General features: G+C 52.6%; 1 protein-coding gene across 2 annotated transcripts; it reads right to left on the reverse strand.

The window, feature by feature from the left end:
- Positions 1 to 1,817: 1,817 nt before the first annotated feature.
- On the reverse strand, positions 1,818 to 25,222 carry PALD1 (phosphatase domain containing paladin 1). Of its 2 annotated transcripts, none has more exons than XM_083866428.1 (20): positions 25,204 to 25,222; positions 17,978 to 18,175; positions 17,748 to 17,850; positions 17,379 to 17,558; positions 17,139 to 17,303; positions 16,883 to 17,043; positions 16,678 to 16,753; positions 15,841 to 15,989; positions 15,667 to 15,763; positions 15,455 to 15,559; positions 12,985 to 13,080; positions 12,666 to 12,800; positions 11,619 to 11,735; positions 11,356 to 11,535; positions 10,685 to 10,882; positions 10,269 to 10,409; positions 9,581 to 9,652; positions 9,299 to 9,439; positions 6,420 to 6,575; positions 1,818 to 4,565 (listed from the first exon to the last, which is right to left on the reverse strand). In XM_083866428.1, exons 2-20 carry the CDS (start codon positions 18,163 to 18,165, stop codon positions 4,416 to 4,418), a joined length of 2,610 nt encoding a protein of 869 aa, XP_083722554.1. In that variant the 5' UTR covers positions 18,166 to 18,175; positions 25,204 to 25,222; the 3' UTR covers positions 1,818 to 4,415. The 2 variants fall into 2 exon arrangements, with proteins under 2 accessions (XP_083722554.1, XP_083722553.1); XM_083866427.1 differs by lacking the exon at positions 25,204 to 25,222 and adding an exon at positions 24,396 to 24,514.
- Between the last annotated feature and the right edge of the window lie 1,821 nt (positions 25,223 to 27,043).

Raw genomic sequence — 27,043 nt, forward strand, 5'->3', positions numbered from 1 at the left:
TGTGGCAGGTTTCCCCTTGCAGCCCCATGTGCCAGTGGAATATTGGCTCCTCGGCACATTTTCCCTTTTGGATGGATAAAAAACTTAAAGACACGTGAAGTTCAGCTTCCAAGGATTTCTCCTCACCCATAAGAGGAGGAGGAATAAAATCCCTGGCTGAGGTCAGAGCAGCCCTGTTCCTTTTACCTCTGTGAAGCCCAAGGAGGGGTCCCTTTGCCAGGGCCCCTTGTCTGATGCAAGGATGCAGGAAGGGAGAATCTGGCCAAGACCGGCTGTATTTTTGCACTTTTTGGATTTTTTTTCCTAAAAAAAAAATTATAAGCTTGAAAGAAAGGGGATCTCCCAGGCTGATTTATTCGGGGAGAGTTTCACAGAGAGATAGTGGAGTTGGAATAAAGTTTGTCACCTCCTTGTCACCACCCACACAGCAGATTTCTATATTTATTTCTTATCTGTATTATTGTCCTCCCAGGAAAAAAAAAAAAAAAAAAAAAAAAAAAAAGGTTTCTGGCAGAAAGCTTTGGTTTCTCTGGAAGGAGGCAGCTGGTCCAAGGGTACATGTGGTGCAAAGCTCCACTGAAATACTCCTCCCACCAAACAAGCTGAATCCAAAGGCAAAGGCTGAGCAGTGAAAAAACACCTCTGTCCTCAGAGGGAGAAGAAATATAGGAATACCACCACTTCCAGGGCAGATTTTTACCTCGAACTCCCCAAGGATTGAGTCACAGGGGTTTTATTCTGTTCCAAAAAGCTTTTCTTCTATTTTTGTTAGGAAGTGTTTTATATTAAAATATGTTTTAATATGGATTTAAAAGTCAGGTTTTGTCTCTGTATGAATAGCAAATACCATTTAGTCAGTGGTTACAGGTTAATTATGCCTCAATTTACAAATGTTTTAATTACACCCTTAAACACGACCTTTGCTATGAGACAAGAACATGAGTGCAGCACATCTGCTGCAGAGAAAAACCTGGAAAGGACATATCAGCATAGCCCAAACCCTCGGGGATGGGGAAAGCAAGTAAAAGCATTAATAATCCATTAATTAATTAACCATGTCAAATATAATCTCCTTAGGCAGTAGCACAGCTACAAACAGTCCCATTGCCACGTCACCCCCACACTGTAGCCAGAAAAAAAAAAGGGGGGGAAAAGTCATTAAACCTCCCACTGCTTTCATGACAATGAAGCCAGGCCCCCAAACTACCAAAAAAATCCTCTTTGATAACGATCCAGGGTATTTTGGTGTGGAGGAACGAGCGTCCCTTCTTTGCTCCATGCTCAAGGCTTCCTGAGCAGCGAGGGGGGAAACAAGTGGGAACTGGGAGGAGGGTTCAGGTGCCCCTGGTTTGGGTTTGAGCTCCCAGGGAGGGCCTTGGGGCAGGTCCCACCTGGGGACAATTTGTCCTCACTCCCTTAAGGCTGCAGGGAGGGAGGAGCCAATGGGATGCAGCACCCTGTGTTTTCTGGGAAAACCGTGTGGGCAAGGCTCCTACGGCAATAAATACAAACATTTAAATAAAGTCTCTGTCCTTTTCTCCAGCACGGCTCAAAGAGCCGCTAACACCGTTTGTTAAGGCAGCTGAGGGCCCCTTTCAGTGTTCTCCAGATCCACCTTTCACCTCTTCTAAGCTCCAGCAGCACCAATGCCACGAATAACTTTTTCCATAGGTGGAATAAGGGATGGATTGGGGTTTTTTAAAAGGGATATTAAGAGTTTCCATCACCCACCCCAGCCTATGTGTATAACCAAGGGTGCAGTGGGGTGATTTTGGGGAGCACTGGGGCTTCCTCTTGACTGCAGCACAGAGCCTGGATCTTTCCCATTTTCCTGTGAGCCTGCAGGTTTGGGAAAAAGGGTTTGTAGACAAAACAAAGCCCCAAAAATGGGTGATGGCACCCAGAGCTGTAGGGGTGCCCTGGGTCCCCATAGAAATGAGATGCAGATCTGGGATCAACACCAACAGAGCAGATAACCAGCTACAGACCTGTGTTTCCTGCCCTGAAATCAATCCCTTAAATTTAAATCCCTGGGATTAAAATATTTAATTCCCTACCCCAAAATAAATCCCCTCAGCTCCAAGCCCTGAACAAGGTGAGGAAAGTGGAGAATTAGGAGTTAACTGAGGGTCAGAAACCTGCAGAAAACCAGTTTTCATGAACATCAATAAAATTGATCAACAAGCTCTTTGTTTTTTAATGTAAAAAAAACCACTTTGAGTTTTGGGGTTTTTTTTTGGTTTTTTTTGGTTTTTTTTTTTTTTTTTTTTTTTTTTTTTTTTTGTTTTTGTTTTTGTTTTTGTTTTTGTTTTGTTTTTTAGATATTTTAGTCCACAGACCCTCTTGCTGGTGCTTCCCTGGGAAGAGCTGCTGCTGCCCCAGGGAATATACCCCAGTGAGGCTGGAGGTCAGCTCACTAACCCCATCTAATTAATAGCTGCTTTTTACCGTCTGCCATGGGACACTTTCCACTAGCCAAGGTTGCTATTATATAGAATTTACAATATTTAATGCATTTAATATTTCTAGAGTTTACATTGTATAGAATAATTCTAGAATGTGTATTTTCTATTATTATATATAAAATCTCTGTACAATGTATACACAATATATATAATAAAATGTATGCTATAGACATAACATATAGCATTTAAAATATATAATATACACTCAGTGATAGTTGTATATTTTAGATATATATGAACCCCTTGTTTGCTTTGTCTCTGCCTGAATCCTTTCAGGATTGCCAATCCTTTTCCCTCAGGGCAGAAAATCCAGGCCATTCAGAGCCAGGTTTTAACTTCTCATCTAAGAGAGGGATCTGGGTTTCTGCCTCCCCAAGCCTGGGGAAAAGAAGGAATAAACACAGCATGGTTGATTTTTCACATTCAAACACATTCCCATCTCCCAGGATATTTTTTTTTCCCAGGCAATTTCTGTAACCCTGCTTTGGAAATCGTTTGTTAGGATGGTGGGAAAGCAGAAAGGAGCCTTTGAGCCCCTCAGACCAGGTGATGCAAAGCTCCAGCCTTCATTACCAAGATTAAAAGAGGCTGGGATTTCCTAAGCAATTAAAAACTCTGCCTAATTAAGACAGGGCTAATAGGCAGGACTTCCAAGGGTTGCTGCTGGGGCAGGAGAAGGGGTTGGATTTGCAGCAAAAGAGCCTGCAGGTAATTGCTTTAGTAAGGCAGAATAAATGGGGGTGTGAGGATAGAGAGGATATGCTCCTTCAAAAACTAAAATAAGAGGAAAAAAAAAAAAAAAAAAAGAAAAATAGCATCAACAGCTTCTTGAAGTTACTCAATCAACTGACTGCATCAGCAGCAAGTTACCCAAACACTGCAACGTTCAGCGAGAGGCAAAACATTCAGGCAGGTATTTCTGCCTGAAGAAAAGGAAAAAAAAAAGTTTAAAAAGCACACCCCAAACGTGTGGCTAAGCCAAAAAAAGAGAAAATGAGGGACCCCTTGGGACCTGGGTCTGTCACAGCCAAGGCTGAAGAAAAAGCAGCGCTTTGCTATTTTAAAAGGTTTTTCTTTCCAGCCTCCACCTTTGAATTTCTGCCACCTCCCGCCACTGGCAGCAGATGAAAGCGGCTGCTGGGACAGACAGAGCGTGTGCTCCTGCTTTTGTGCTTCCCATCCTATTCTCTCCTCCTTCCAAGAGACTTCCCCCTGCCTCTCTCCCCCTCAAGCTCCTCTCACCCCACTGTGAGGCCAGGGAGGCACTGGGACCCTCATTTGTATCATCTCCTTTGGATTAACGTCATCTTTCATTCTTTCTTTTAAAAAAACAAACAAAATCCCCCCACCTGTCTTTAATTTTGCTTTTATGCCTTTGCAGCTCAGCCTCCTCAGCACCAGCTTGGTCAGGGCAGGGAGAAGTGGGACCCCAAAACTGGATACCACAGCTGCCATTCCCCCAACTGCAGCCACAACTAAAAAGAGTTGGGAAGAACCAACAAATATGCCCAAGCCTTAAAAATACCCAGGTTTGAAGTGACTTGGATTTCTGTGAGTCCTAATTCTGGCTGCAAGTGTTTGGAGCCATAAAAATATAACCATATATATATTTATGTATATAGACATGCACATTTGTGTGTTTAGGCACATAAATACACCTCTGTATGTATAAATTTATGAATATATATATAGTATTAGTATTATAATATGCAAATGCTGCACTGCCTCAGGGAGAAAGTGAGGAAGGTCTCAATTTTTAATTTACAACATTTTTATTGTGTCCAAAAGAACCCCAGAAATCCTCCCATCCTAAGGCAGCTTTGAGGCTCGCCCCTCCCTCCCCACACCCTCAGATTTGGGGAAAACAGTCTTTTTTTTGTTTTGTTTTTCTTTTCTTTTTTTTTTTTTTTCTCTTGCCCACCCCAGAGAAAGCATCAGGGGCTCCCTGCCCTACACGAAGTCCCCGCGGAAGGGCCGGGGGGCGGTCGCCTGCGCCTGCCAGCGGCCCCGCAGCGTGCACAGGGCTTTGCCCTCCAGGCTCTCCAGCTCCGGGAATCCCAGCTCGTTCAGCACCTCGTAGACCCCAGCCACCGCTGCCACCTGGAAACGGAGGGAGAAAAGGAGGCTGAATTCCCCTCCCACGCCGGGGTTGCTTTTGCCGCCTCCGGGGTGAAGATCCCCGGCATCCCGCCTCCCTTTGCAGTACCACCACCCCCTTCAGCTCCCCCAGCCTCTTTCCAGCCTCGGTTTATCCATTTTTTAAGCCTCTTCCTTGCTGCTGGGGTCAGCCATCGCAGGGTTTGTTGGCTTTGGCACCCTCCTGCCAAAAAGCTACAATGGCGCCTTGTTTTTGCTAAAAACGCGGGGATTATGCAGCGGGAAGGGGCGCTCCGGGGGTCAAAGGCTCCTTGTATCCGCGGGTCGGGTGTTTTTCCCTCCCCTCCAGCAGACGGGGGAGTGGGGAGGGGGGAGAGTAAACCCCACGTGTGGGAGGTGTGGCATTAAAAGGGGCAGCACCTTTTGGGGCCGCACTCAGAAGATGCGGCAGCAAAAGAAAGTGCTGCATTAAAAGATGCTCCAGCAAACGGGGGGCAGGGGACAGAGGGGCAGACGTAAATCCATGCGCTGGAAATGCAGCCCCAAAAGGCGCTGCTTTAAAAGGTGCAGCCCCCAAAACGTGCAGCATTAAAGGTGCAGCCCCCCAAAAGTGCAGCACTAAAGGATTCAGCCCCCAAAAGCGCCGCGCTAAAAACTGCTGCGTTCAACCGCAAGCCTCCCGCACCAGCCAACAGCAAACATCCCAAACCTCCAGGAAAGCCGGTCCAGCCCCGGCGGCGGCCGCCGAGCAATGCAAACACCGGCATAACCGGGATGCCAGGGCGGGGCGGGCACCCGCGGCCCCGCTCCGGCTCCCGCTCCGCCCTTTCATCTCCCGCCCGGCCGGCGCATCAAAGATGCCAATAGGAATTAGAAAGCGCCGGCGGAGGCGAGGGATGAAGGGATGAAGGTTTTTCCCACAACAGCAAAACCGAGAGGGGGGGAGGAGGAAAACTCTCTGCACAGTAATAGAAGTAAAAGATGGAAATGACAAAGTAAATAAAAACCAAGTGAAATTGGAGAGCACATCAATAGAAGTGATGCAACGAAATAACAGAAATTAAGATTGAAAATAATGAAATGCAGTCATACAATAATAAAAGTTGAATAAATAATTATAATGCAGTAACAATAGTAATAGTAGCGTTATTATAACTGCCATGTCCTCAGCTTCCCCTTCTCTCCCCTGACTCTCCTTTCATGCAGAAGAACCCCCCAGGTACCAGCACACACACCCCTATGCCTCCCACATCACTTGTACCACCTCCAAAGTCCCTTTTCCAGAGAAATTTACAGCCCCATCCAATATTCCCATTCAAATCAATGTATCCCAAATAAATCCAGTGCCTACAACCCCCCTGAACAGGAAATATGGGTCATTTAAGGTCTCTTACCCAGCCTTCCCCCATTCCATAAGGATCATTTAGGGTCTCTCACTCACCCCCCCCCCCCCCCCCCCCCATTCCATTTTTCCACCTGCTTCCCAGTTTCCTTGGATATTCAATGCCACCATCCCATCCTCCCTGACCTCCCATCCCCTGTGCCACCTGTCCTGGCCAGGCAGGTGTGGCTGGTGCCCCCCAGCCCCAGGGGCTGCAATCACAACAAAGCTCCTGGGAAACCCAAAGCAGGGGAAAAGAACCGGTTTGGGGTGAGAGAGCTCCCCATCCATGTGGTGGGATGCCATCCATCTCCAGTGAGATGCCACCAACCCAGGGAGTAAAGGGAGCACAGAGGATACCCCAACAAGCCCAGAAATCACAGCTGGGTTAAGGATAGGCGCCTGTTTCCCAGTAAATCCCTGTATTCCCGTGTAAACACGAGGCTGAGCAAGGCAGGAGCTGGGGAAAGCCTCACCTCACGCATCCAGAGGCTGAAGGGCCTCTGCCAGGAGTCCTTCTTCTCCAGGTGCAGGTAGGCGTTGAAGAGGATGAGGAAGATGTAGCGCTCCAGGTACTGCAGGCTCCTCAGCTGCAGCGTCCGCGTCTCCTTCTCATCCTTGCCCGACTTTCCCTGGAAGGAACAGCAGCCTGGCTGAGGCACCCGTGCTGGGAGAGCACCCCTGGGGAGCTTCTGCGTCCCACCCTCACCCACAGCCCTGGGAGAAGCCGTGGGAAGGGCATGGGAAGAGGGAGGAACACTTTGGGGACAAAAATAAGCGCATCTGTCCAGCCCACTCCGGCTGGGGCTTGGTGCTCCAGGCTCTCATTTCCTTGTGGTTTTCAGAGGGTAGCAACATTCCTAGAGCTCAAAAATAGGTGAGGGATGGCTAAATGTAGGGGGCAGGAGCAGAAATAGGCAGACAAGTGCAAACTGTTCCCCAAACCTTGAGTTCCTGGACTGTAAAGCACTTTCCCAGGGAAAAAACATCTCCCTTAAAGGCATTCCCACCTGGATTCAGCCTGTTTCCAGAGGAAGAGAACCTCTGAGGTTGGTGGCCATCACATCTCCCAGTACCAATTTATATATATAAACTATAAATATTTCTTTTATATGTTTTATATATATACTATAATGTTCATGCATTCATTTTTTATATTTATTGCTTTGTTACGTATTGTATGCAATTATACAGTCATTTTATATTAGTATTATTATTGCTATTATTTTAAGCCCTCCACGCTGTCCTTCCTAGGAATTCATAAATACTAATAAATCAGAGCCCTGATCCCACAGGCATCCCAAAAAGCAGCAATTCCTCATTCCAGCTCTGCCCATGGGAAAAGGTGTCTCCTCCACCTGTGTGTGCCAATATTTGTAGATTTGTAGAAAATCCTATTATCCTGTTGTTTATCCTGGTACTGTACTACCCTATTTATTTTTCATTCTATTATCCTATTATTTACCATGTTGTTATATTATCCTATTTACTTTTTATCCTATTATCCTATTATTTATTGTTTTATTCTATTATGTTATTTATTTTTCTTCTGTTACTTATTTTATTCTATCATCCTATTTAGTTTTCTTCTATTATCCAATTTTCTTTTATTACCCTATTACTTCTCTTTTTATTCTATTATTTATTTTTCTTTGTTATCTTATTATTTACCATCTTACTATCCTATCATTTATTTTTTATCCCATTATTTATATTTTCCTACATTTTCCTATTTTTTCCTTCCAGTTAGGGATGGGAAGAGGTCAGAACAAACCATACCAAGCCCCCAAAACCTTTCCCTTCCCTTCTGTTTGCCCTAACCCTGAAAAGCATCTCCCAGCAGGCTCCTAAAACCCCAACAATTCCCATCATTCTCTTCTCCAAGCTGCCCATCACTGAGGAAAAAACCAAAAGCATTTGCTCAGGGCGAAACCAAATCAAAGGGGGTGGATGGAGCAGCCAAGAGGGATGTACAAGCTCCAGTGACAAGAGGCTCTTCCTTGAGCAGAGGGAGTGGATGAATCCCTCCTTATCCCACCTTCCTACCAGCCTGGAAATGGGATACAGCCCAGGGTCACCCCTGTGCTAGTGCTGACAGCCAAGTAGGTGAAACTCACCACATGGCCACATCCCCATAGTCAGGGAGGGAAAGCCAAAATTAAATTAAAGTACTTCTCCTGAATAAAAATAAATGTGACCGTAAATTAATTAATAATTAATAATTGCTACATCTGGATATAGATAGGAGTCCAGGATGACACAGAGCAGGTTTCCCCAGCAGGGAAAAGTCAGTGAAAGGCTTCAAGGCAATGGGAAAATCCCCTGTCCCACGCCCAACCTTCCCCTGCTATACAAGAGAACCTGCCAGCACATGAGCAGCACCAAATCTAAAAGGGAACAGGGGAGTATAAAATTTGGGATTTGCCACTAAACACCAAAAAAGTGACAGTAAATGCTTTCTTTTCCCATTGCTTAATCATTTTCATGGGTGTTTTTTTGCCACAGGGCACCTGGTTTGAGGTTTCCCTTTACAACCAGCTCTGGGACTTCCACTCCACATTCAATATTTAAATGGGAAAATTAATAGTTAGGTCTCCAGAGGTTTTCTCTCCCAGCTTCCCCAAAAAATGCAGAGGATCTCAGAACCACGAGGTAAATCTCCAGGAAGCTGCAGGTGTCCCTGGGTGATTGAACATTCTGTTTTTTCTGCCCTCCATCAATCATTGGCAGCCATTAACGGAAAACACAGATCGATGGCAGCTGGAGCAAGAGCTGAAGTGAGGCATTTTCTCACTGGTGGGATGTGGCACAAACCACCCCAGGGACAGCACCAGGCCCTGGGCTCTGCCTTTCCAAGGCCCTGTGATATAGTTGCACGGGTTTAAAATATCCCAGTTCTGAAGAAAATAATACTTTTTGCTTCTTCATCAGCTCCACAGAGGCTCCCAAGTAAAACAGGGCTGTGGAACACAGGCTCGGCTGCCCATGGACGAGTCTGTCAGGGGCGGCTTCCCTTCCCAGGGCTCAATCTCCTTCCCAAACTCGGGAGGAGCCAGAGGAGCCTTTGAGCTGGAAGTTGAGCGGGACAGACCAGTCCTGCCCTCTGCTGGCTGCACCTCACGGCACGGAAGGGAGGCTGGAGGAGAGGAATACTGGATGGGATGGGTGTGGGATTGCAGGCAGGACTCTGGGTGGGATGTGGGAAAGCACAGGATGCAAGGCAGTGACCGTGACCACGAGAGCCCTGGCACATCTCTGGTGACACACCAGAGAGCCTCAGCCCGAGAAACGACCCAGCTTTGGCAGGGCGGGTCCCTCTGGAATTGCCGGGTGCCAACGGGAAGAGGGGGCTCACCTGGCGGTAGGTGCAGATGATGATCTCCCGCAGGTGGTAGTGCATGGGGGTCATGGTCTCACTGACCGTGTCCAGGGCCATGTCCACCTCCTTCTTCATCCGGTGACCGTCAGGCAGCAGCTGGACCACCTTCATCACCACCTGGAGCACGGGCAGGGCTTCACCAGGAGCCTCCCTGCCTCATCCCACTGCCCAGGAGAGGACTCAGCCCCTCCAAAGAAGCATCTGTGGCTTAAGGTAGCAGAGGCAGAGCCCTAAAACAGAGCCAGCCCCAGGACTCACCTCAAACTCCCCCTTGGTGTACTTGGCGTCAGGCACACTGACAATTTCCTCCTCACTCATCTCAGGGATGCCCTGGGGTGGCCAGAGGGGACTGGGTCATTATGGGCTGCACAAAAATGCAGAGCCTGTGCCCAGCCCACCAGGACCCCCAGCATCTCCCACCTTGTTCCAGCCAGGCACAGAACATGAGAATTTTAGCCCTGCCCAAGGAGGGAGCCACATGTTCGGACAGACAGAGGACTGGCACTGGCTCAGGTTGCCCAGAGCAGCTGTGGCTGCCCCTGGATCCCTGGAAGTGTCCAAGGCCAGGCTGGATGGGGCTTGGAGCCACCTGGGATAGTGGAAGGTGTCCCTGCCCACAGCAAAGGGGTGGAATGAGATGAGCTTTAAGATTCCTTCCAACCCCAAAGTATTCTGTGAGTCCATGATCTCCCCTGCCCTTAACCCTTCATCTTGGAGATGGGAGCTGTCAGGAAGAGGGTAAAAGCTCACCAGGGATTCACCCAGACTTCCAGAGCTCACTGGGAGTCAGGCACAGCTAATGACAACATACAGATGTCCACACCCACAGTCCACCCTGGCCCTGCCCACACTCCCTTCAGCCCTCTGGCTGTGACACGGCTGCCATGGGCTCTCCAGAGCTTCCCCAGGAACCCCACCAGGGGCTGTTCCAGCCCCCAGTACTCACATTGAAGTGCCAGAGGGTGAGGACAGCAATGACCATGGCCGTGGTGGTCCTGCCCCGGCCACTGGAGCAGTTGAACACGAAAGCTGCTCGCGAGTCTTCAGCCAGGGCACTCTTCATGGCCTCCAGCAGCCGGTCAAAATCCTGCCAGGATGAAGCCAGTGGGTTTTTAGGCATGCAGGACTTCCTCACCTTGAGGTTCCCTTTATCCTACAGCCTCCAGGTTGAAATCCCTGTTTCCTTGCTGCCAAATTCATCCGTGCCCATCTGAAGGCACAGAGCCTCTGCATGCAGCATCTCCTGGGGATCCCCCCTGCCCTGGCAAGCAGCCCACCAGCCCTGAGCATCCAAGTGACATTCCTGCACAGCATCAGGGCTGCCTTGGGACAGAGGCAGCAGCACCATCCTCCCTGGGGTACCTGCTCCTTGGGAGCACAGAAGTCGGGGATGGGGATGCGGCGGTAGGTGAGTCCCTGGCAAGAATTCTTCTGCTGGCTGAATATCTCCTGCGTGGTCAGGCAGGTCTTGAACATCTTCATCTGCTTCTCTGCCTCCAGGTACACCTCCAGCCACTTCTGGCACTTCAGCAGGTCCCCCTTCAGGGCAACCTCCAGTTTCTGCAGAGGATGGAGAAACCCCCATTGGAACAGCCACCCCTCCTAATTTTTGCAGGATTTTAATCAATGTTTTTAGATGCAGGTGGACACCCCAAACGCCACACCAGGTCCTGGCCACCAGTTCCGCCCAGGTCTCTCTGTGCTTAAACGAGAGCCCCAGGAGCATCATTTCCCACCCCACTGGGCAGCTCCTCCATGTGGCCAGGCTGCTGCTGCCAGCCAAGCTCCTCCACTGCCTGTCTCCCCTGGAAATCCAGCTGGGAACATCCGCTCCCCTTTCCCCAGATGCCTTTTATCCTTGCTCTCAAGGCATGTTAGAAATTCTTCCAGGGTAGATCTCTGCTCTGCTCCCTTGTTCCCAAAGGAAAACAAAACCAGCAGCTCCAGAGGGTGAGGGACTATCAAAGCCTGTGGAAATCACCCATGAGGGTTTCTGGGAACCTCCACAGCATCTAGCATCTCCCAGAGCTCACCTCCAGCTGCTGGGGCGAGGCAGCAGGCACAGGGATCAGCTCCTCCAGGAGCCCAGGCTCCCGCAGCGTGTAGATCTGCTCATTCCCTTCCAGGACCGCTTCGTCCCGGAGGTTGATCCAGACAATGCGGGAGTGCTTCCTTTTGGCATCCGTCAGGTACCTCAGGACACTGCCCAGGGTCTAAGGGAAGGGTGGGCAAGGGTCATGGGAGGGCTGGGAGCCCAATGTGAGGTCCCTGCCCGACGTGGGATCGTGTCCCCCACCTTGGAGCTGGGCTGTGCCGTGCCATAGACGGGCATCTTGGGCACCCTTCGGAAGTTGGCCACGCTCATCTCCTTGGCAGTGCTCAGCACATCCGGGCAGAAGCGCTCATCCGCCACCTGGAACAGAGCAATGCCCAGGCAAGGGATGCCCCTTCCCACCCTCAGGATTGCAGCACAACCCATGGACCCTTCTCAGGACAAGCCCCTAGACCTTTCCAACAGCAGCATCCCGGGCTCAAAGCCCCACGTGGGGAGTACATGCTCTTCATGCAGCACAAGGCACTAATGGCCTTGGCCTCCTTCACCCCACCCAGAAACCATGGAGCTGCTGCCCAGGTTCATGTCATGGGATGCTCCAGACACATTCACATACACATCTCTGGCCACATTTATTCTCACGTGGGTTGGGTTGGAAGGGACTATAAAACCATCTATTTCCACCCTTGCTGAAGGTGCCTATGAGAGATACCCTTTTAGATTAGGGTGAGAAGAACTTTCCTTCCACGGGCCTTTGGAAACCACGTGTTAGTATTTCTTATGTTTCATTATTTCATTGGTTTGTTAAGTTTATGTCACCCTGTTACCATATATGCACACCTGCCAGAATGTTCTCCCCTCCCTTGGACCCCACTGGGTTGTTTTTGTGGTACTGCGGTACCACACCCCTGTAACCCCGTTAGTCACCCCAGTTCCTGGCCACTCCTCTGCACCATGTTTCCCTATCCCTACTGGACCTTGACCCTCAGAAACACCCCTTTTATCTGGTATATAACCCTGGATCCTTGGCCCCATTGGTCTACATTGGAGGCTGTACCCACGATGCAGACAACAAACAGAGATGAGATTTCCAAACGGGACCCCAACTCCTCACCTGTATCGTCAGCTCTCAGGGACACGCAGTAGCACGATGCTACAGGTGCCAGCAGGACCTGGACCCAAGATTTTATGACACCTGCCCCACAACAGGGCTTCTCCCACCCCTGCAGGCCTCTGTGAGGGCGGGCACCCCGGGAAGGTGCCATCCCCACCCCTGCCCCGCTCACTCACCAGCACCCGTGCGCCCTTGGTGACGAGCTCGGCGGTGACGGTGAGCTCCGAGCAGTTCATGTCCGCCTGCAGCCGGTACAGCTCCGGGTGCCGGCACATCCACCTGCTGAAGCTGAGGGCAAAGCCCAGGGGGTACTGCCGGCAGGGGGCCAGGGGGAAAGCACCATCAGCCGGGGCTCCAATCCCCCTGCCCGCCGCCCCGCTGAGAAAACCTGCTTGGGAAACTCAAAGGGGGAAGCGCCTGCCCTCCCGCCGCACCACAGAGCCACAAAAAGCAGGGCGAGGAAGGTGTTTTGGGGGCTGTTCTAGGGGTTTTTACCTGCTCGTGAAGGTAGTAGTTGAAAGCAATCAGGTAGAAATAGCGTTCGAGGCTCTGCAGAGTCCTCTGGAGGAAATACTCTTTGGTGCTGCTCCCCTGGAAGCCAAGGACACAGGAATCTGTGATGCTCAGTGCTGAGCAGTCCTACAGCCCCCAGCAGACCAAGAGGCTGGGAAAAAGCCTTACGGACACTTTGTGTGAATGGTTTTATTTTTTTAATGAAACATTTCCAGTTTCCCATATTAAATGATGCTCAAAGGCATAAATTCACATTTCAACTCAAAACAAAAGTTTCTCCTTAGCACAAGGACACACTGGGAGCAGTTCCAAGCAGTCCATGCTGTCACATGGACACACTGTCCAGCTGGGAGATTCAAACCCAAGGGGATGGGTCTGGAAAATTCAAGGTCCTTCCCCCATTCCAGCCATCTCCATGGCCTTTGGATGAAATGCTCAGGCAGTAGCATCCCTGGGGAGAGAGGGCTCTGTGCCAGTCACACACCCTGCAATATCCTTAATTTCCAATTTTCCCTTTCCATGTCCAGAAGCATCCTGATGCCTATGTTTCCAGCAAGCTCTCCTCCTCCTCCTCTTTATCATCACCCCCACAATCCAGGCATCTTCTCCACCACAGCTATCCCCTCTCAGGGAGGAAACTCAAACCCTCGGGATTTTCTGTAATTCAGAAACCTCAGGGCAGGGAGTTTGTATCTGTGAGCATCCCACCCAACAAATTAACCTGGCACCAGGTAAGGAACACCCAGCATGGCACCCACAAATATCCCCAGAGGGCCTGTTGGAGCCCACTTCCCAGGCTAGGATGGAAAACCCTGTAAGATGGGGCTGTGTCCAGGGTCAGCTCGGCAAGCGGGGTTTGCTCATCCCTGCCATTACGTGGCTGACTCATGAATATTTACTTGTTCTCCACAAGAGAAATCCGGCCTGCAGTCATTTATCAAGAGGAAAGGCAGTGGGATTTGCTCTGGAAACTCAAAACAAAGCCTGTGGGGATGGAGGCGTGCCAGGTTTGCCGGAATGGTGCTGCCTCCCAAGCACTTGAATTTCTGCAGTAAAATCCATCCCTGTGCTCTCACCCAAGGCAAACCTCCTAACATTCCCCTTAAACAAGCCATGGGTGGAAAGGAGAATGATCCACTCACGTTTCAGCCGTGGAAAACCAAGTATTGTGGGAGTCTGTCTGCTCAGCATCCCACACCACGATTCACCTGCACCTCCATCACTCGAGGGTTTAAATCTCCATTTCTGCCCCTCAAACCCAGGCAGAAACCCACAGACATCATTCCTCCGTGCCCAGAAAAGCTCCTCCTCCCCTCAAAACCAACCAGCTCACCCAGTACCCCTCCACCACAAAGAAGTCCAGGCTGGTTTTCCAATGATTGAGCATTACCCTTCCTCCCCTCCTCACCCTCCATGTGCCCCCAGCACATTTTCCTGGCCCCTTGCCACTGTTTAAACCTGCTCTTGCTCCACAAAGACTTCAAATAAACACTCCTTGAGGCTTATTTACGGCAGTCCCCCAGCCGTTTGTTTTCCAGGAGTCCAGGATGACACAGAGCAGGTTTCTCCAGCAGGGAAAAGTCAGGGAAAGGCTTCAAGGCAATGGGAAAATCCCCTGTCCCATGCCCAACCTTCCCCTGCTATACAAGAGAACCTGCCAACATATGAGCAGCACCAAATCCATCCAAAAAAGGAACAGGGAAGTAAAAAATTTGGGATTTGCCACTAAACACCAAAAAAGTGACAGTAAATGCCTTCTTTTCCCATTGCTTAGTCATTTCATGTGGGTTTTTTTGCAACAGGGCACCTGGTTTGAGGTTGCCCTTTACAACCAGCTCCAGCATTTCCATTCGACATTCAATATTTAAATGGGAAAATTAATCTCCAAAGAAATTGGGATCAGGGCAGCACTTCCACCTGATCATCAAACCTCCTTCCGTCATCTGGTGAGGAGCCCCCTGGTTGGGCAGGGAAGACCACAGCTTTCCAGCATGGAAAGCAACCCAGTGGCTCTTCAAAACAACAGGAAATAACATAGATCTACCACTAGAAAAGCCTGACCTTGGGTGACTATATTTGCAATGATCCCTCCAAGCTCCCAAGGACTTTTACCATCCAGGCTGATATCGATTTTCCAATTTTAGAGCTGATGAAATCAGGGCACAGGATATTATTTGCCCCTGAGGTCATCTACCACAAGCAGTAGCAAAGCCTAAATCAGTCTGTTTTCCCTCAATCCCAGCCTGCTCCATTTTATGGCTTTTAAAATAACTGGGGGAGAAAAAAAATGAAGAGACACTCCACAACCTTCCAGGTTTCATATCACTGGGAAATCTCCAGCTCACGGGAAGCTTTGGGTTTCCAGAATTTACATTCTTCTCATCCCAGCACAAAAACAGCTCAATCAATTTCCCAGTGCCGATGGCTTGCATCCGAGCAATCCTCTAATTACCTGGATCTGATAGTCCTCCCCAATCCCTTCCAGCTTCTTCTTGTATTCATAGATGGCTTCCTTCATGTCGTGCATCTCCGAGCAGGAGGCGATGGCACCATCGACCTGGGGAGAAGCAAGCGGCAAATTGTCCCACAAGCCTCAGATCTGGGGAGAAACTCCGTCCCTCCCTGCCAGCCACCCTGCTGGAGGGTTCACCAGCACCCCCTTACCTCCTCCACTATCTGCTGGCCTTTGGGGACCATCTCCATGAAGGTCTGGATGACCCGGAGCCTGTCCCTAGGAGATGTCTTAGGCAAGTGGAGGAAGCTGCGGTGGGAGAAGGAGGAAATCAAACCAGCCCCAGGAGGAAAGGGCATTCCCCCAGTCCCACCCTGGGGACTTACTCGGGCTTCTGGGCAGCTCCTCGGTGGTGGTGGAGGACCAGGGTGCCCATGGCCATGGCCAGGTTGGTCCTGCCCACACCAGTCTGGCAGCCAAAAAGCAGCGCGGGTGGGGGTCTGCCAGGGTCCTGCAGCAGCAGGCTGGGGCTCTCCTAGGAGAGAGGGACACAGGAATGGATGGATGGATGGATGAATGGATGGATGGATGGATGGATGGATGGATGGATGGATGGATGGATGGAGACTCCAGCGGCTTCCAGGAGAGCCAGGACTGCTCTATCAGTGGCTGGGATGGAGGTGACAGCCATGCCTAGGCATGGAGTGGGGGGTGGCATCTCCCTTTTGCTCAGGGGATGGGGTGGATGGAGCTGGACAGGACAATGGGTAGCCCACCCACTGCATTCCCCTGCCCAGTGCCCTCTCCATCCACCAGCCTGTCCACCCCACTGGAGATGTTCCACCTACTCATCCCCAATCCACTGATATTTCATCTTCCAGAATGTAAAAAAAAAAAAAAAAAAAAAAAGCAGCTCTGACGTGAAAAACCTTTGCACCAAAGGCAGATCATTCCTGCCAAAGCCACTTAGGGAAGAGCTGCCTGGAAGTGGCCGGGGATGGTCATTTCTAGCCAGGGGTAGGGATGAACTGCTGGACAACATGGACTTCTCCAGCAGGACCCTACAGCAAGGGGAATGGGATCTGCAGGCACAGGCATCCTCTAACAGGCAGAGTTAAGGAAAACCAGAAGATGCTCTCAGGCAGTCATGGTCTCTGACACAGCACAGGAGCAAATCCCACTCCAAGGAGGCCCCACGGATGAAGTGCTTTCCCTTGGCTCACCCTGAGGAAGCGGATGAAAGCATCAAACTGCTCCTCCAAAGGGGCTCCCTCGGCAGGCAGGGGCAGCCGGTGGTACCTGCCGGGACGGGGACAGCCCTCGTTAGGATGGCACCACAGAGGGGCTTCATCCCCACCACCACAGAGGATACGTGGCTCCAGGGGTGCCAAGAGCCCTGACCACGTGTGAGGAGGAGGAGGGAAGGACCTGTAGGAAGGCTGGAGGAAGACAGGTCTGCGATAAACCTCGTCGGTGACCTGGATGTCCTCATCACCCTGCACCCGCACGGCGTGAGGCTCGTCCCGCAGCCGCTCGATGTCATTGTACACGTAGTAGACGCTCTCGCTCAACTGCGCAAAGTCGCGGATCTACGGGAGACACGGGGAGAGCCCTGTCCATCACAGCCCCTCCACCCCACTCTGAACCAGCACAGGGATGTGCACCCTTTCCCCACCCAGCTCACCTCCTTGCGGATGGCCAGCTCCAGGCTCTCCGCCCGCACGCCCCGCTGCAGGCGCTGCAGGTTCTCGTGGAGGTTCTCCTTGCCCCGGGGGGTGTAGGACACAAAGTCCCCCTCCAGCCGCAGGAAGACCACGGGCTCCTCACGGACACAGAAGAAGACACATTCCTGCAAATAGCAAGGGAGAGGCTGTCTTAAAGCTCTCCTGGCTTTTTCCATCCCATTTCCCACCCTCCCACCAACCTTGTGGCCTTCTCTCTGCAGCTTCTGCAGCACGAGCTTGAAGCCATTGAGGCTGGGCTGCCCCATCCCAAACACGGCGTATCCTCCTTTCGCCTGCCGGAAGTTGGGAGCACCGCAGCTGCCAGTAGTGTTCAAAACATCTAATTTTCCATATACATCCCTGACCATGAAGTATTTCCCCTGCAAAATATCAGAAGAGAGGAGGTGGGACATCAGTGGATTTGAGTAAGGTGGGACTTCAACACAGCCGAGTGTAAAAGTGCCTTTTTCTACGTGATATTCAAAACGAGCTCCCAAAAAAACTCCTGAGGTCCCCAAAGCCCAGGCTGAAATGAGCTGGGTGATGAATTCAGTGGCAGAGATGCTCACCTGCACCAGGTAGTGCTCCAGTGTGGCCTCAGAAATGCGTCCCACCGTGTAGTTGGCCTTCAACAGGTCATCATGGATCTGGAACTCCTCCCTGCAGTTGTACCTGCAAGAGCAACACACAGGTGGGTAAAGGAAAAAAAATAATGGCATAGGCCAAGATTGAAGCAAACCCAAATATTTAGAGAAGAGAGTGGAGAAACGCGGAATTTTGGAGGCTGCCGAGGACTTACGTGATGACCACGGGTGCCACTTTGTTGGTGATGATGGACTTGGCCTTGCTGTTGTGGAGCCCCAGGGTCTGGAAGGAGTGGATGCTGAGGGAGTGCTGGTCCTCCATGCTGCCGTCTCCTGGTGCCCGGCTCTCCAGGGGGGATGCCGAGACCGCTTGCTGTGCCGCGCTGGCCGTCGTACCCATCATCCGCGGGCAGCTGTGCCAGGATGGGCAGGCAGCGGGGAGGAAAGGGGGAAAGAAAAAAAAAAACAAAAACAACCCCCCCCCCCCCCAAAAAAAACTCCCAAAAAACAAACAAAAACCAACAACAAACAAACAGGAAAAAAAAAGAAAAGAAAAAAAAAGAAGGAGAGAGGGTGGGAAAAAGAAAGGGAGAAGGAAATTATTTTTCAGCCTCTCCTGATTTAGGATGGGAAAATCCCAGGCAGGCACAGGGCAACCCCCTGCTGACAGCTGGCCAGGGAAGGAACTCTAAGCCAGCCCTTTCCCTCCCGCTCCCACAAAAGGCTTTCTTCCTGCCTGCCATGCAGCTCACTCCATTGGGGAGGTGAAAGTAGGGCTGAGGAGGGAGGGGGGGAATAAAGGGTGAAAAGCTGGATCCGGTCCCTAAAGTCTGCTGAGTCAGCACACGGCACTGTGCCTGAGCCTCGTCCCCTGCTTTCCCAGCACCCACAAACCACTCCTGAGTCCCTCCCCGCACGGAAAACTCTTGAACAGAGAGCACATGTTACTGGATATTTGGCAATTCTGCACGTCTGGAGCAGGTCTGTGTGTACTAGTCTGGCAGCTGCCTTTACAGCAGCTGGTTATCCCATCCCAGGGGAGCAGCCAGGGCAGGTGGGGACCCCAAAAGCAGCCCCCACTTCGTCCCCAGGGAGCTCATCCCCGAACGAGGATGGAATCCAAAGGGGCAGGCCTGGCGGCGGCCAGGAGCATCCCGCCACACTCGAGCGCTCCGGGACAATGAGCCGACTGTCTGCGCCAGCCAGGGCCGGATCCCGCTTCCCAGAGAACCGAGAGATGGCAAAGGGGTAGCCTGGAAAGGACAAAAACTCTGCCCACTCCTAACAAGATAGTCCCTAGTAAAACCTTCTTTGTGCTGCATGGGAATAACCCTGACAGCACCCGAAGGGGGACAGAACCTGCTCCGAGGCGATGCTCAGCCCTGGGAATACCTGGAATGGCTTTAAACCAGCCCTACAAATCCTTCTGCAGCTGCTCCTCCTGCCTTACAGCCAGCACAGGATCAATCTCTTACTGCAATCCTAGCAAATGTGATGCCCCCAGCAGCTGCAAATGCTTCAAGTGGAGCGGGGGGGGGAAGCCTGCAGAAAATGTGCTATTTCTAGCCTAGACTGTGCCCAGGCACACATTTTCCCCTCCTCCCCATCTTCCTTCCCTGCTCCGCAAAAAACTTGTTGCTCTACTGTGAATTTTCTGCACCATTAGGCAGGCTGGTTTCTTTTACACACAAGAGCAGAGCCGGGGCGGGGGGGGTGGGGGGGGGAAACAAAAACAGCTGTTTCAGGCCAGTGCCATTTCTCCAAGTCCTCTTGAGTGTTTCATTCATGTAAATGCTGTGAGGGCAAAAATAAAGGAAAAAAAAAAAAAAAAAGAATATATAGGGAGGTTCTCGAGTGTTTCAGAGCAAGTGCTCGTGGCTTTGGAGAGCTCAGGCAGCAAGCAGGAATGGGGCATCCAGCCTGGATGCTTTTTTCCCTAATCTTGCTCAGAATGGGTACATCTTTTCAACAGTGGGCTGGATTGATATCTCTGGGTTTGCTCCAGCCCTCTCCATGTTGGAAGATGGAGATTCCACCCCCCCAGTTTCAAGGCGGGCAGCTTCAGTATTTCCTTTGTCTTTCTCCCCTCCCCAGAGACACTCACCTTCACTCTAAAACCCCCAGGGATATTTTCTTTTCCCGACAAACCACACCAAGAAATGACAGACATAAAAGGCGCTGGGCAGATTTGGAAATTGTCTTTCAAACCACAAAATGAATGGAGAGAGGAAATCACATCTCAGCTTCTTCCTCCACTCCTTGCTTAGGCTGGGAGGCAAAACCAAGCTAGAAAAGTACCGAAATTACCCAAAGTGGGTGCTCAGGGAAGCCATTGGAACTGCTCTAAAAAGCCACAGGAAGAGGAAAGTGTTGGTGTTATCCATACTGAAGCAACTATTTACTGGTATTGCTGCATCTGATGGGAGCAGGAGGATTTACACCCCCCCAAGTGCCCAGTCTGCAAGCTGGGACACAAACTAGGATAGCTAGGGAAGCAAAACCTTACCCCAGGCAAACAGATAAAATGATCTTGGCTGAAAACTTTACCAAATATTGCTGGTGGCTGTAATGGGAAGAGACGCAATGAAGCCACCATCATAGACCAGCTGAGGGAAGCAGAAGCCCAGGACCCAGCCTGGCTGGGACCAGCCCACCAAAGGGCTCTGGATTAACCCAAATATCCTTCTTTTCCCCACAGCTGGACACAGTTAGCAAACACTGTGAGATTTTCCTGCACTGGAACAGGATGCCCAGAGTCAATGCCTTAGCCCTCGAAGTGTTCAAGGCTGGATGGAGCTTGGAGCAACTTGGTCTAGTGGAAGGTGTCCCTGCTCATGGCAGGGGGTTGGAACAAGATGATCTCTAAGGTCCTTCCCACCCCGAACCATTCTGGGATTCTATGATTCCAGGTTAGCAGGCTGGGAAGCAAGCCACATGGATTTTGTAACGGCATTAGCCATCAGCTGGGGTGGATTGGTTTTGAGCATCCCTTCCCTTTCACCACACAGTATTTAAGGTTTTCCTTCCTAGGAGAGAGAGGATGCGGAGACAACATCCCCCTGCACAGCACAGCATCCTGGCCTCCTGTCTGCACCTTGTCCTTCTATTTCGGAGACAAACCCCAGAAATATTCTCCCAGCCAGCAGCTCATCTTTTCACAGACCCCAAAGCCAAGCCTGAGATCAATCGTGGCCAAGGTTCCTGAACAAAGAGCCCATTTTCTCCCCAGCTGCCAAAAGAACCAACACCCTGCACGAGGGCATCCCACCAAACAAACCAGCAGTGTTCCTCTCCAGGTGTTTCGCCTAAATTCAAAGCACTGCTGATTAATTATTCTTGCTGCCTAATGAGGAAGCAGAGCCTCCGGGTGGGCAAGGCAGAAGTGCTTCCCTTCCTCTTAAGCCTCTGTTTCAAAACATCCAGCTCTGCCAAGCCTGGACAGAGAATGCCAGAGGAGCCACCAGCAGCACCGGGAGCATCCCAAGAATTCCACTTGAGCATCCCACCAGATCCTGTGCGGATGCCACAGCCTCTCCCACAGAAGTCACAACACTGTAAAAGCGCTCAGCCCTCCACCTTCCCACCTCTCCGAGTTGCTCTTCTCCCCCTCCACCTGGCACAGGGGCTATTCCCACACCCAGGGGCCTGGCGAGGACTCAAAGCTGGAGCAAACAATGGACTAAATATAGTGGGAGGCGGTCGGGCTGCAGCTGCAGGATGCATCTGCCCCGGCCACCGCGCCGAGGAGGAAGCGTGCACTTGCCTGGCCGCCTCATTGTCAGCAGGAAATAAATCAATCTCCTTCCGTGCATCCCCGAGACATTTTATAGCTTTTAAAGCTCTTCTAAATGAAAAGCAAAGCCCTTTGGGAAGAAGCAGCAGCAATGGCGGCATCCTCCTGAAGCATCCATCCTTCCTCGGCCCGGGGCAGCCTCTGTGGCTTTTCAGCATGGACTCGGCATGGATGCATCCTCCAGGGACCCAGGGGCACCCCTGGAGCACTGCTGAGCCAAGCAGGGAGGCAGGAAACACCTCAGGCCAGGAGGAAGCTCCGGTGCAGCTGGAGGGGCATCACTGGAGCCCAGAGGAAATGCTGGAGCTGAGCCCCCTGCCCCGGCGTGCTCTTTAACCCTCTTTTTCAAAAAAGCAGTGAAAATTTAAATAACACACAAACAACTTCTCAGGGACAGGCTGCCTGTCTGTGCCGGGAGATATCCCAGAGCAAAGGCTGCATGGGAACCACGCTCCTGTTGTTCCAGGCGATGCCGGAAGGAAGCAGCCCAGCTTCTTAAAAACACATAATAAAACTGAAAAATAAAGGTGAGAAATAACACATTAACCTGCAGATGATTTGGAACGTGTTGTCCACCCACTGAGCTGTGAGGGCGAGAAACCAAAATGCTTCAAATCAACCTAAAAGTGCTTTTCACGGGCAGGGAAAGGCCCTGGAAAGGCAACTTTGCAGCAGACAGCTCTGCTTTTACAAGCCTTGACTGATTTATTAATATCTTTAAAGGAGCAAAAGCAACCACCCTCCATCCTCACAAGCTCCTTGGAAAGCTGATGGTGATGGCCAAAAATATAACTAAATAAGCAGCATTTCCTAGAAAGTCCATAGGTATTTCCCAACCAGGCTGGGATCGGTGGTGCTGATCCCCTCAGCAGGATCTGCTGCCCACCACAGGAAAGCATTGGTGGGATGTCTGCCCCCAGATCCAAGAGGGAGCATCCAGAATAACAAGGATCAGGCATTTCACACTCCCCTCCCCAACATGCTCCTGTCTTTTGGCAGAAAACTGAGAGCCACATCCCCACCCTCTATGTGACCGACTTGCCTTTAGTTACTTGATTTAGAGCTGCTCACCCTGAAGCCAGGGAAAGCTGTTTGAGATTGGAAATGGAGGACAAAAAAAGTCACCCCCAAAAATGGTGGTGCTAATCTGCTCCCCACCAAGAGAAGGATGCTGGTATCTATTGGGAATGGCATCCAGGCTGCAGCCCTTCTTCATAAACCTGGTTTACATCAGCATTATTAATCAGCATTATTTACCTGCCTTGCTAAGCACAGCTTGGGACGAATTACATTCCTGGAAGTATTGGATGGGGCTTGGAGCAACCTGGTCTGGTGGACAGTGTCCCTGCCCAGGGCAGGGGGTGGAATGAGATGACCTTTAAGGTCCCTTCCAAACCATTCAGTGACTCCAGGGTTTTGCGAAGAGCCCACCTGTCATTGCTGCCTCACACCCCCCAACTTTTAAGGCCCGCTGGCAGGTTCCCTCACACACCCCACCTGTCCCTGGAGTGCTGCTTTTTGGGCAGGCAGGAGATGCTTGGGCTGCTTGCTATTGAGGTGAGGGGTTTTATCAATGATCAGCAATGGAAAGAGGAACAAAGCCCTGACTCGGAAGCACCAGTGTTGCTGCCACTGGTTTCAAGGTCTGTGAGCACACTCGCCTGAAGGGTTTCCTTTCAGTAGCACAAAGGAAAAACAAAACAAAAAGCCATTAAACATGAAGATAAAGGCTGGGGGGCATCTCCAAAGAGACCAGCGACCTGTGGGCAAAGCTTTTGTCCAAGGCCAATCCGTCCCCAGCTCGCCAGGAAGCACCAGAGCCCCACACCCAAACCAGAGCTGCCAAGCTTTTCCCCGCCGGCAGTTCCGCAGTGTGACCCCGCTCCGGCTGGCAGGGGGGACCAGGGTGTCCCCAAGGGTGGGGACCTCAGCCTGGCCCCCCCAGCACAACCCCCTGCCCCCAAGCCCGGGATGGCCAGCGCCACGCGGAGCCGGCCGGGGCGTTTTGGGAAGGCGAGGGCTATGATTTTGTGCTATTCATAGCTAACCACGGCTCCCCTCCCAGCGCGGGGAAGGCTGCCCGAGCAGCGGGACGGCTCCTTTTACACAGGGCCGCTTTTCCACGCCCGGGGAAGTGCTGCAGACCACACCTTTCCCAGGACAAGCGGCACCTTATGCACGCCAGCACTGTGGTTTGGGATGCAGTAGGTACTCGGAGCTCACAGATCTCCTCTCCCCTGCCCCGCTCTCTTAATAAAAAAAGCAAAAATCAAGCAAATCTCAGGGGGAGTTTTGCTCACAACAGAGACCTGCCCGTTATTTTTAGGCTCCGTGCGAAGACATAATCACTTCCTGCCTTCCAGGAAGGAAATGTCCCACCACCGCTGCCTGTCTGCCTCCTCCTCAGGCAATGCTGCCTGCTGCCAGCCCAGCCACCCCGACACCCGCTGTTTTCTCCCATCCAGGGAGGAAAAAAAACCCGGTGCACAGCTCCGGGGTGTGAGAGGTGCACGGCCAGGAGCGCTGCGGGAAGACGAGGGCGTGTTTGCTCCTCCAGCACTAAGAGGATGCGCCGGGGAAAGGGCAGGGAAGCAGGTCCGGAAAAGTCCGGCAGCCATCGGAAACGCAGCCTGGATGAGTTTCTGGAAGTTTTCAGCCCCGGGGAGCTGGGCAGGAGCTCAGCGGGAGCAGGCAGCCTTGCTCCCAGGGCATCCTCCCCGGCAGTGGCTCGGTCCCACAGGGGGCTGGGAGCCCACCGGGCTGTGTGCCATCCCCCCGTGCCCGCGGGACACCCAGCCAGCCCTCCCCGACACGGGAGCCTGCGGAGCCAAACCGCAGACCTGGGCTACATCTGCTCCTCTTCCTCCTCCATCTTCATCCCGCACCTCCCCGCTTCCAGAGCCTGCTCCCCGGGCAGCTTTTGGGGGTGAAAGGCAGGCACGGCCAAGAGATGCAAATCCCGAAACTCCTCCGGGGGACTCGAGCCGCCGCAGGCACGGCCGGCAGCCCTGCTGGGCTCCCAGCCCGGTGGGGCTGGCTTCCAGGCCAAAAGAGAGAGAGAAAAAACCCTTTTAAATAGGAAACTCAACTGCAAAGGCAGGAGAGGTGGGAGGATGCCATCCGGGGGGCGCATGCTGGGCCTCAAAACCAGCGACCCATCTATTTTCCAGAGGTTTGAAGCCCAGCGTTGGCTCCGGATAAACCCTCCTCGCCACGGCTGGGGCACCTCATGGCCACGCTGCAGGGTCTGTGCTCCAGGGGCCAAATAAACCTTCCCCCCATTGTCCCGCCTGCCTTGGCTTGGGGGGACACACCCCCGCCCAAGAAGCCCCCCGGGTGCCCACCACAAACCCCCCGGAGGGTGGGGGGCACCCTCGAGGGCTACTCCTGCCCCCTCCATCCCCTTCCCCCGCACCGGGCCGGGAAACGACCCCCCACCACCCCCGGGAGGGGATGAGAGGGGCCGCCGGTCCCGGGCGGGCGGATGCGCGGTCCGGGGCTCCGGTAATGCTCGGCCCGGGGTGGCGGGAGGATGCCCGGGATCGGGGAGGGGGCGCGGAGCGGGGCAGGATGCCCGGTCCCGGCCGGAGGGGGGAGAATGGCCGGCTCGGAGAGGGGGGATGGCCTGTCTCGGCGGGGATACGGTACCTGGGGGGCTCCGGGCTCAGCTCCCGCGCCGGGCCGGCCGCGCCGTCGGGCGCCCCATGGGGGCGGCGGGAGCGGTGGCGGGAGCGCAGCCCCGCGGCCGCGCCGACCGCCGGCGCCTCGGCGGGGGAGGGACCGGGGCGGGCACCGGGACGGGGCCGAGGGGCGTCCGGGACCGCCCCCCGGCCCGGGACACGCCCCCGGGACCGCCCCCTGCGCCCCCGGCACTGCCCGGGCACCCCTGGGCCGCGGCCACGGCGCCTCGGGGACACCCGGCAGGCAGCCGCCCCCACCCGCAGCATCCCCCAAGCACGGCCCTTGTCCCCTTAGGGACCCCCAGCACGCAGCAACCCCTACCAGGCTGATCCTTCCGTCACCTCCTGGTGACAAACCAGAGAGGGGTTGGGACAGAGAGGGGACTGTCAGGTGCCACCACCCCAGCCAGGTTTGCCGTTTTGGGGGCATCAAGACACAGCCGGCACCTCTCAAAGCCAAAAAGTGCTCTTCCCTCCCAGAAATGGGAGACAGGGATATGTGTGATGGAAGCCCAATATCCCATCTAACCTTGCCCTCCCTCTGGCAGTTCAAAATCATTTTCCCTCATCCTGGCACCCCGTGCCGTTGTCCAAAATCCCTCTCCAGTTCTTTTGGGTGCCCCTTTAGGCGCTGGAAGGGGCTCTAAGGTCTCCCTGGAGCCTTTTCTTCTCCACATGAACACCTCCTGGTCTCCCAGCCTGTCTCCACAGGAAACATCAGGGCAGCTCCAGACCCCCAAGTCCCAGAGCCATCCTTCCTTGCTCAGGCCACTCAGACTCCTGGGGAATAAGGCTGCTGCCCACCCAGCTGCTCTCCAGCACCCCACAGGCACCCTACAATGGTGGGCTCTTGCCATGGCTTCAGCAGTACCAGCAAGTCCAGCTCTGCTCATCTCCTGCCCGGAGTCCACCAAGGCACAGAGGGAATCCATCAGGCCACTTCAAGCTTCCCTCATTGCCAAGCAAAAACATTATTTTAGCTAATCCATAAAACCCCAAGCCTTTCAGTTCCCACCTGCCTTCCCACATTCCATTTGGGTTAAAACAGTGGCTCTCAAAGCCCCCCAGGTAGGACCCCAACCCTACCTCTCCCTGAGCCACCCCAGCGTTACAGCCTTGCCCACACCCAGCACCATCCACGGCTGCCGTGCTGCTCCAAATCAGTGTTTATAGGACACCAGCAGGGCGAAGGAAAAGGAGAAAAACGGCATTAACACGTTCACTGGCACTGGGAAGGAGGGCCAGGAATGTAAACGCAGCCCAGAGCTAGTCCGAAAATGGTAACAGCTGGAAAGAAGGGCTGGAAAGTTTGTTCGTCAGGATCCGAGATCCTAGCCAGGCTCCCAGCATCCAGCTCAGCCAAAGTACCCTGCCCTTAGCTGCTCTGCTGCATTTACAGTCCTAGATTGAAATTTTGTAACTTTTAAAATTGATTTTAATTCTCCATCTTAAGATCCCAAATGAGTATCTAGAAGCTCCTTAGGGAGGAGCACACCAAAACCCAGGGATACACAAACAAACCCCTCACTACAGGGGCTTCGGTAGCTGGGATTAACACATAAAAAATCGCCCCAGAATTTGGGAGGGAACCAGTTGTCACAGGCATTGCACGGGCAAAACCAGATCCAGGGAAAAGAAGCTCCCAAATGCCTCGTCAGCGATTTTTCCCGTCGTGTTCCTCTCCGTACGCACGCTCCAAATTTCCCTGACGCTGCAGAATTAAACTGCTGCAATATGAGCAGAATCCACGGGAGGTCATGGCAGGACCACTCCGAGTGCAGCCAAACCAGGGTGCTCCAAGAGGCCCC

This window comes from Zosterops lateralis (genome assembly GCF_965231275.1).
Source record: "Zosterops lateralis genome assembly, chromosome: 8".
Lineage (NCBI taxonomy): Eukaryota > Metazoa > Chordata > Aves > Passeriformes > Zosteropidae > Zosterops > Zosterops lateralis.

Bases quoted from the DNA above. Each gene is read 5' to 3' on its own strand.
- PALD1 (XM_083866428.1), bottom strand. From the start codon at position 18,165: ATGATGGGTACGACGGCCAGCGCGGCACAGCAAGCGGTCTCGGCATCC. The intron at 17,559-17,747 runs GTGAGCATCTCT...GATATTTTGCAG, and splicing joins TGGAGCACTACCTGGTGCAG to GGGAAATACTTCATGGTCAG. The intron at 17,044-17,138 runs GTGAGCTGGGTG...TGTCTCCCGTAG, and splicing joins AGCTGGCCATCCGCAAGGAG to ATCCGCGACTTTGCGCAGTT.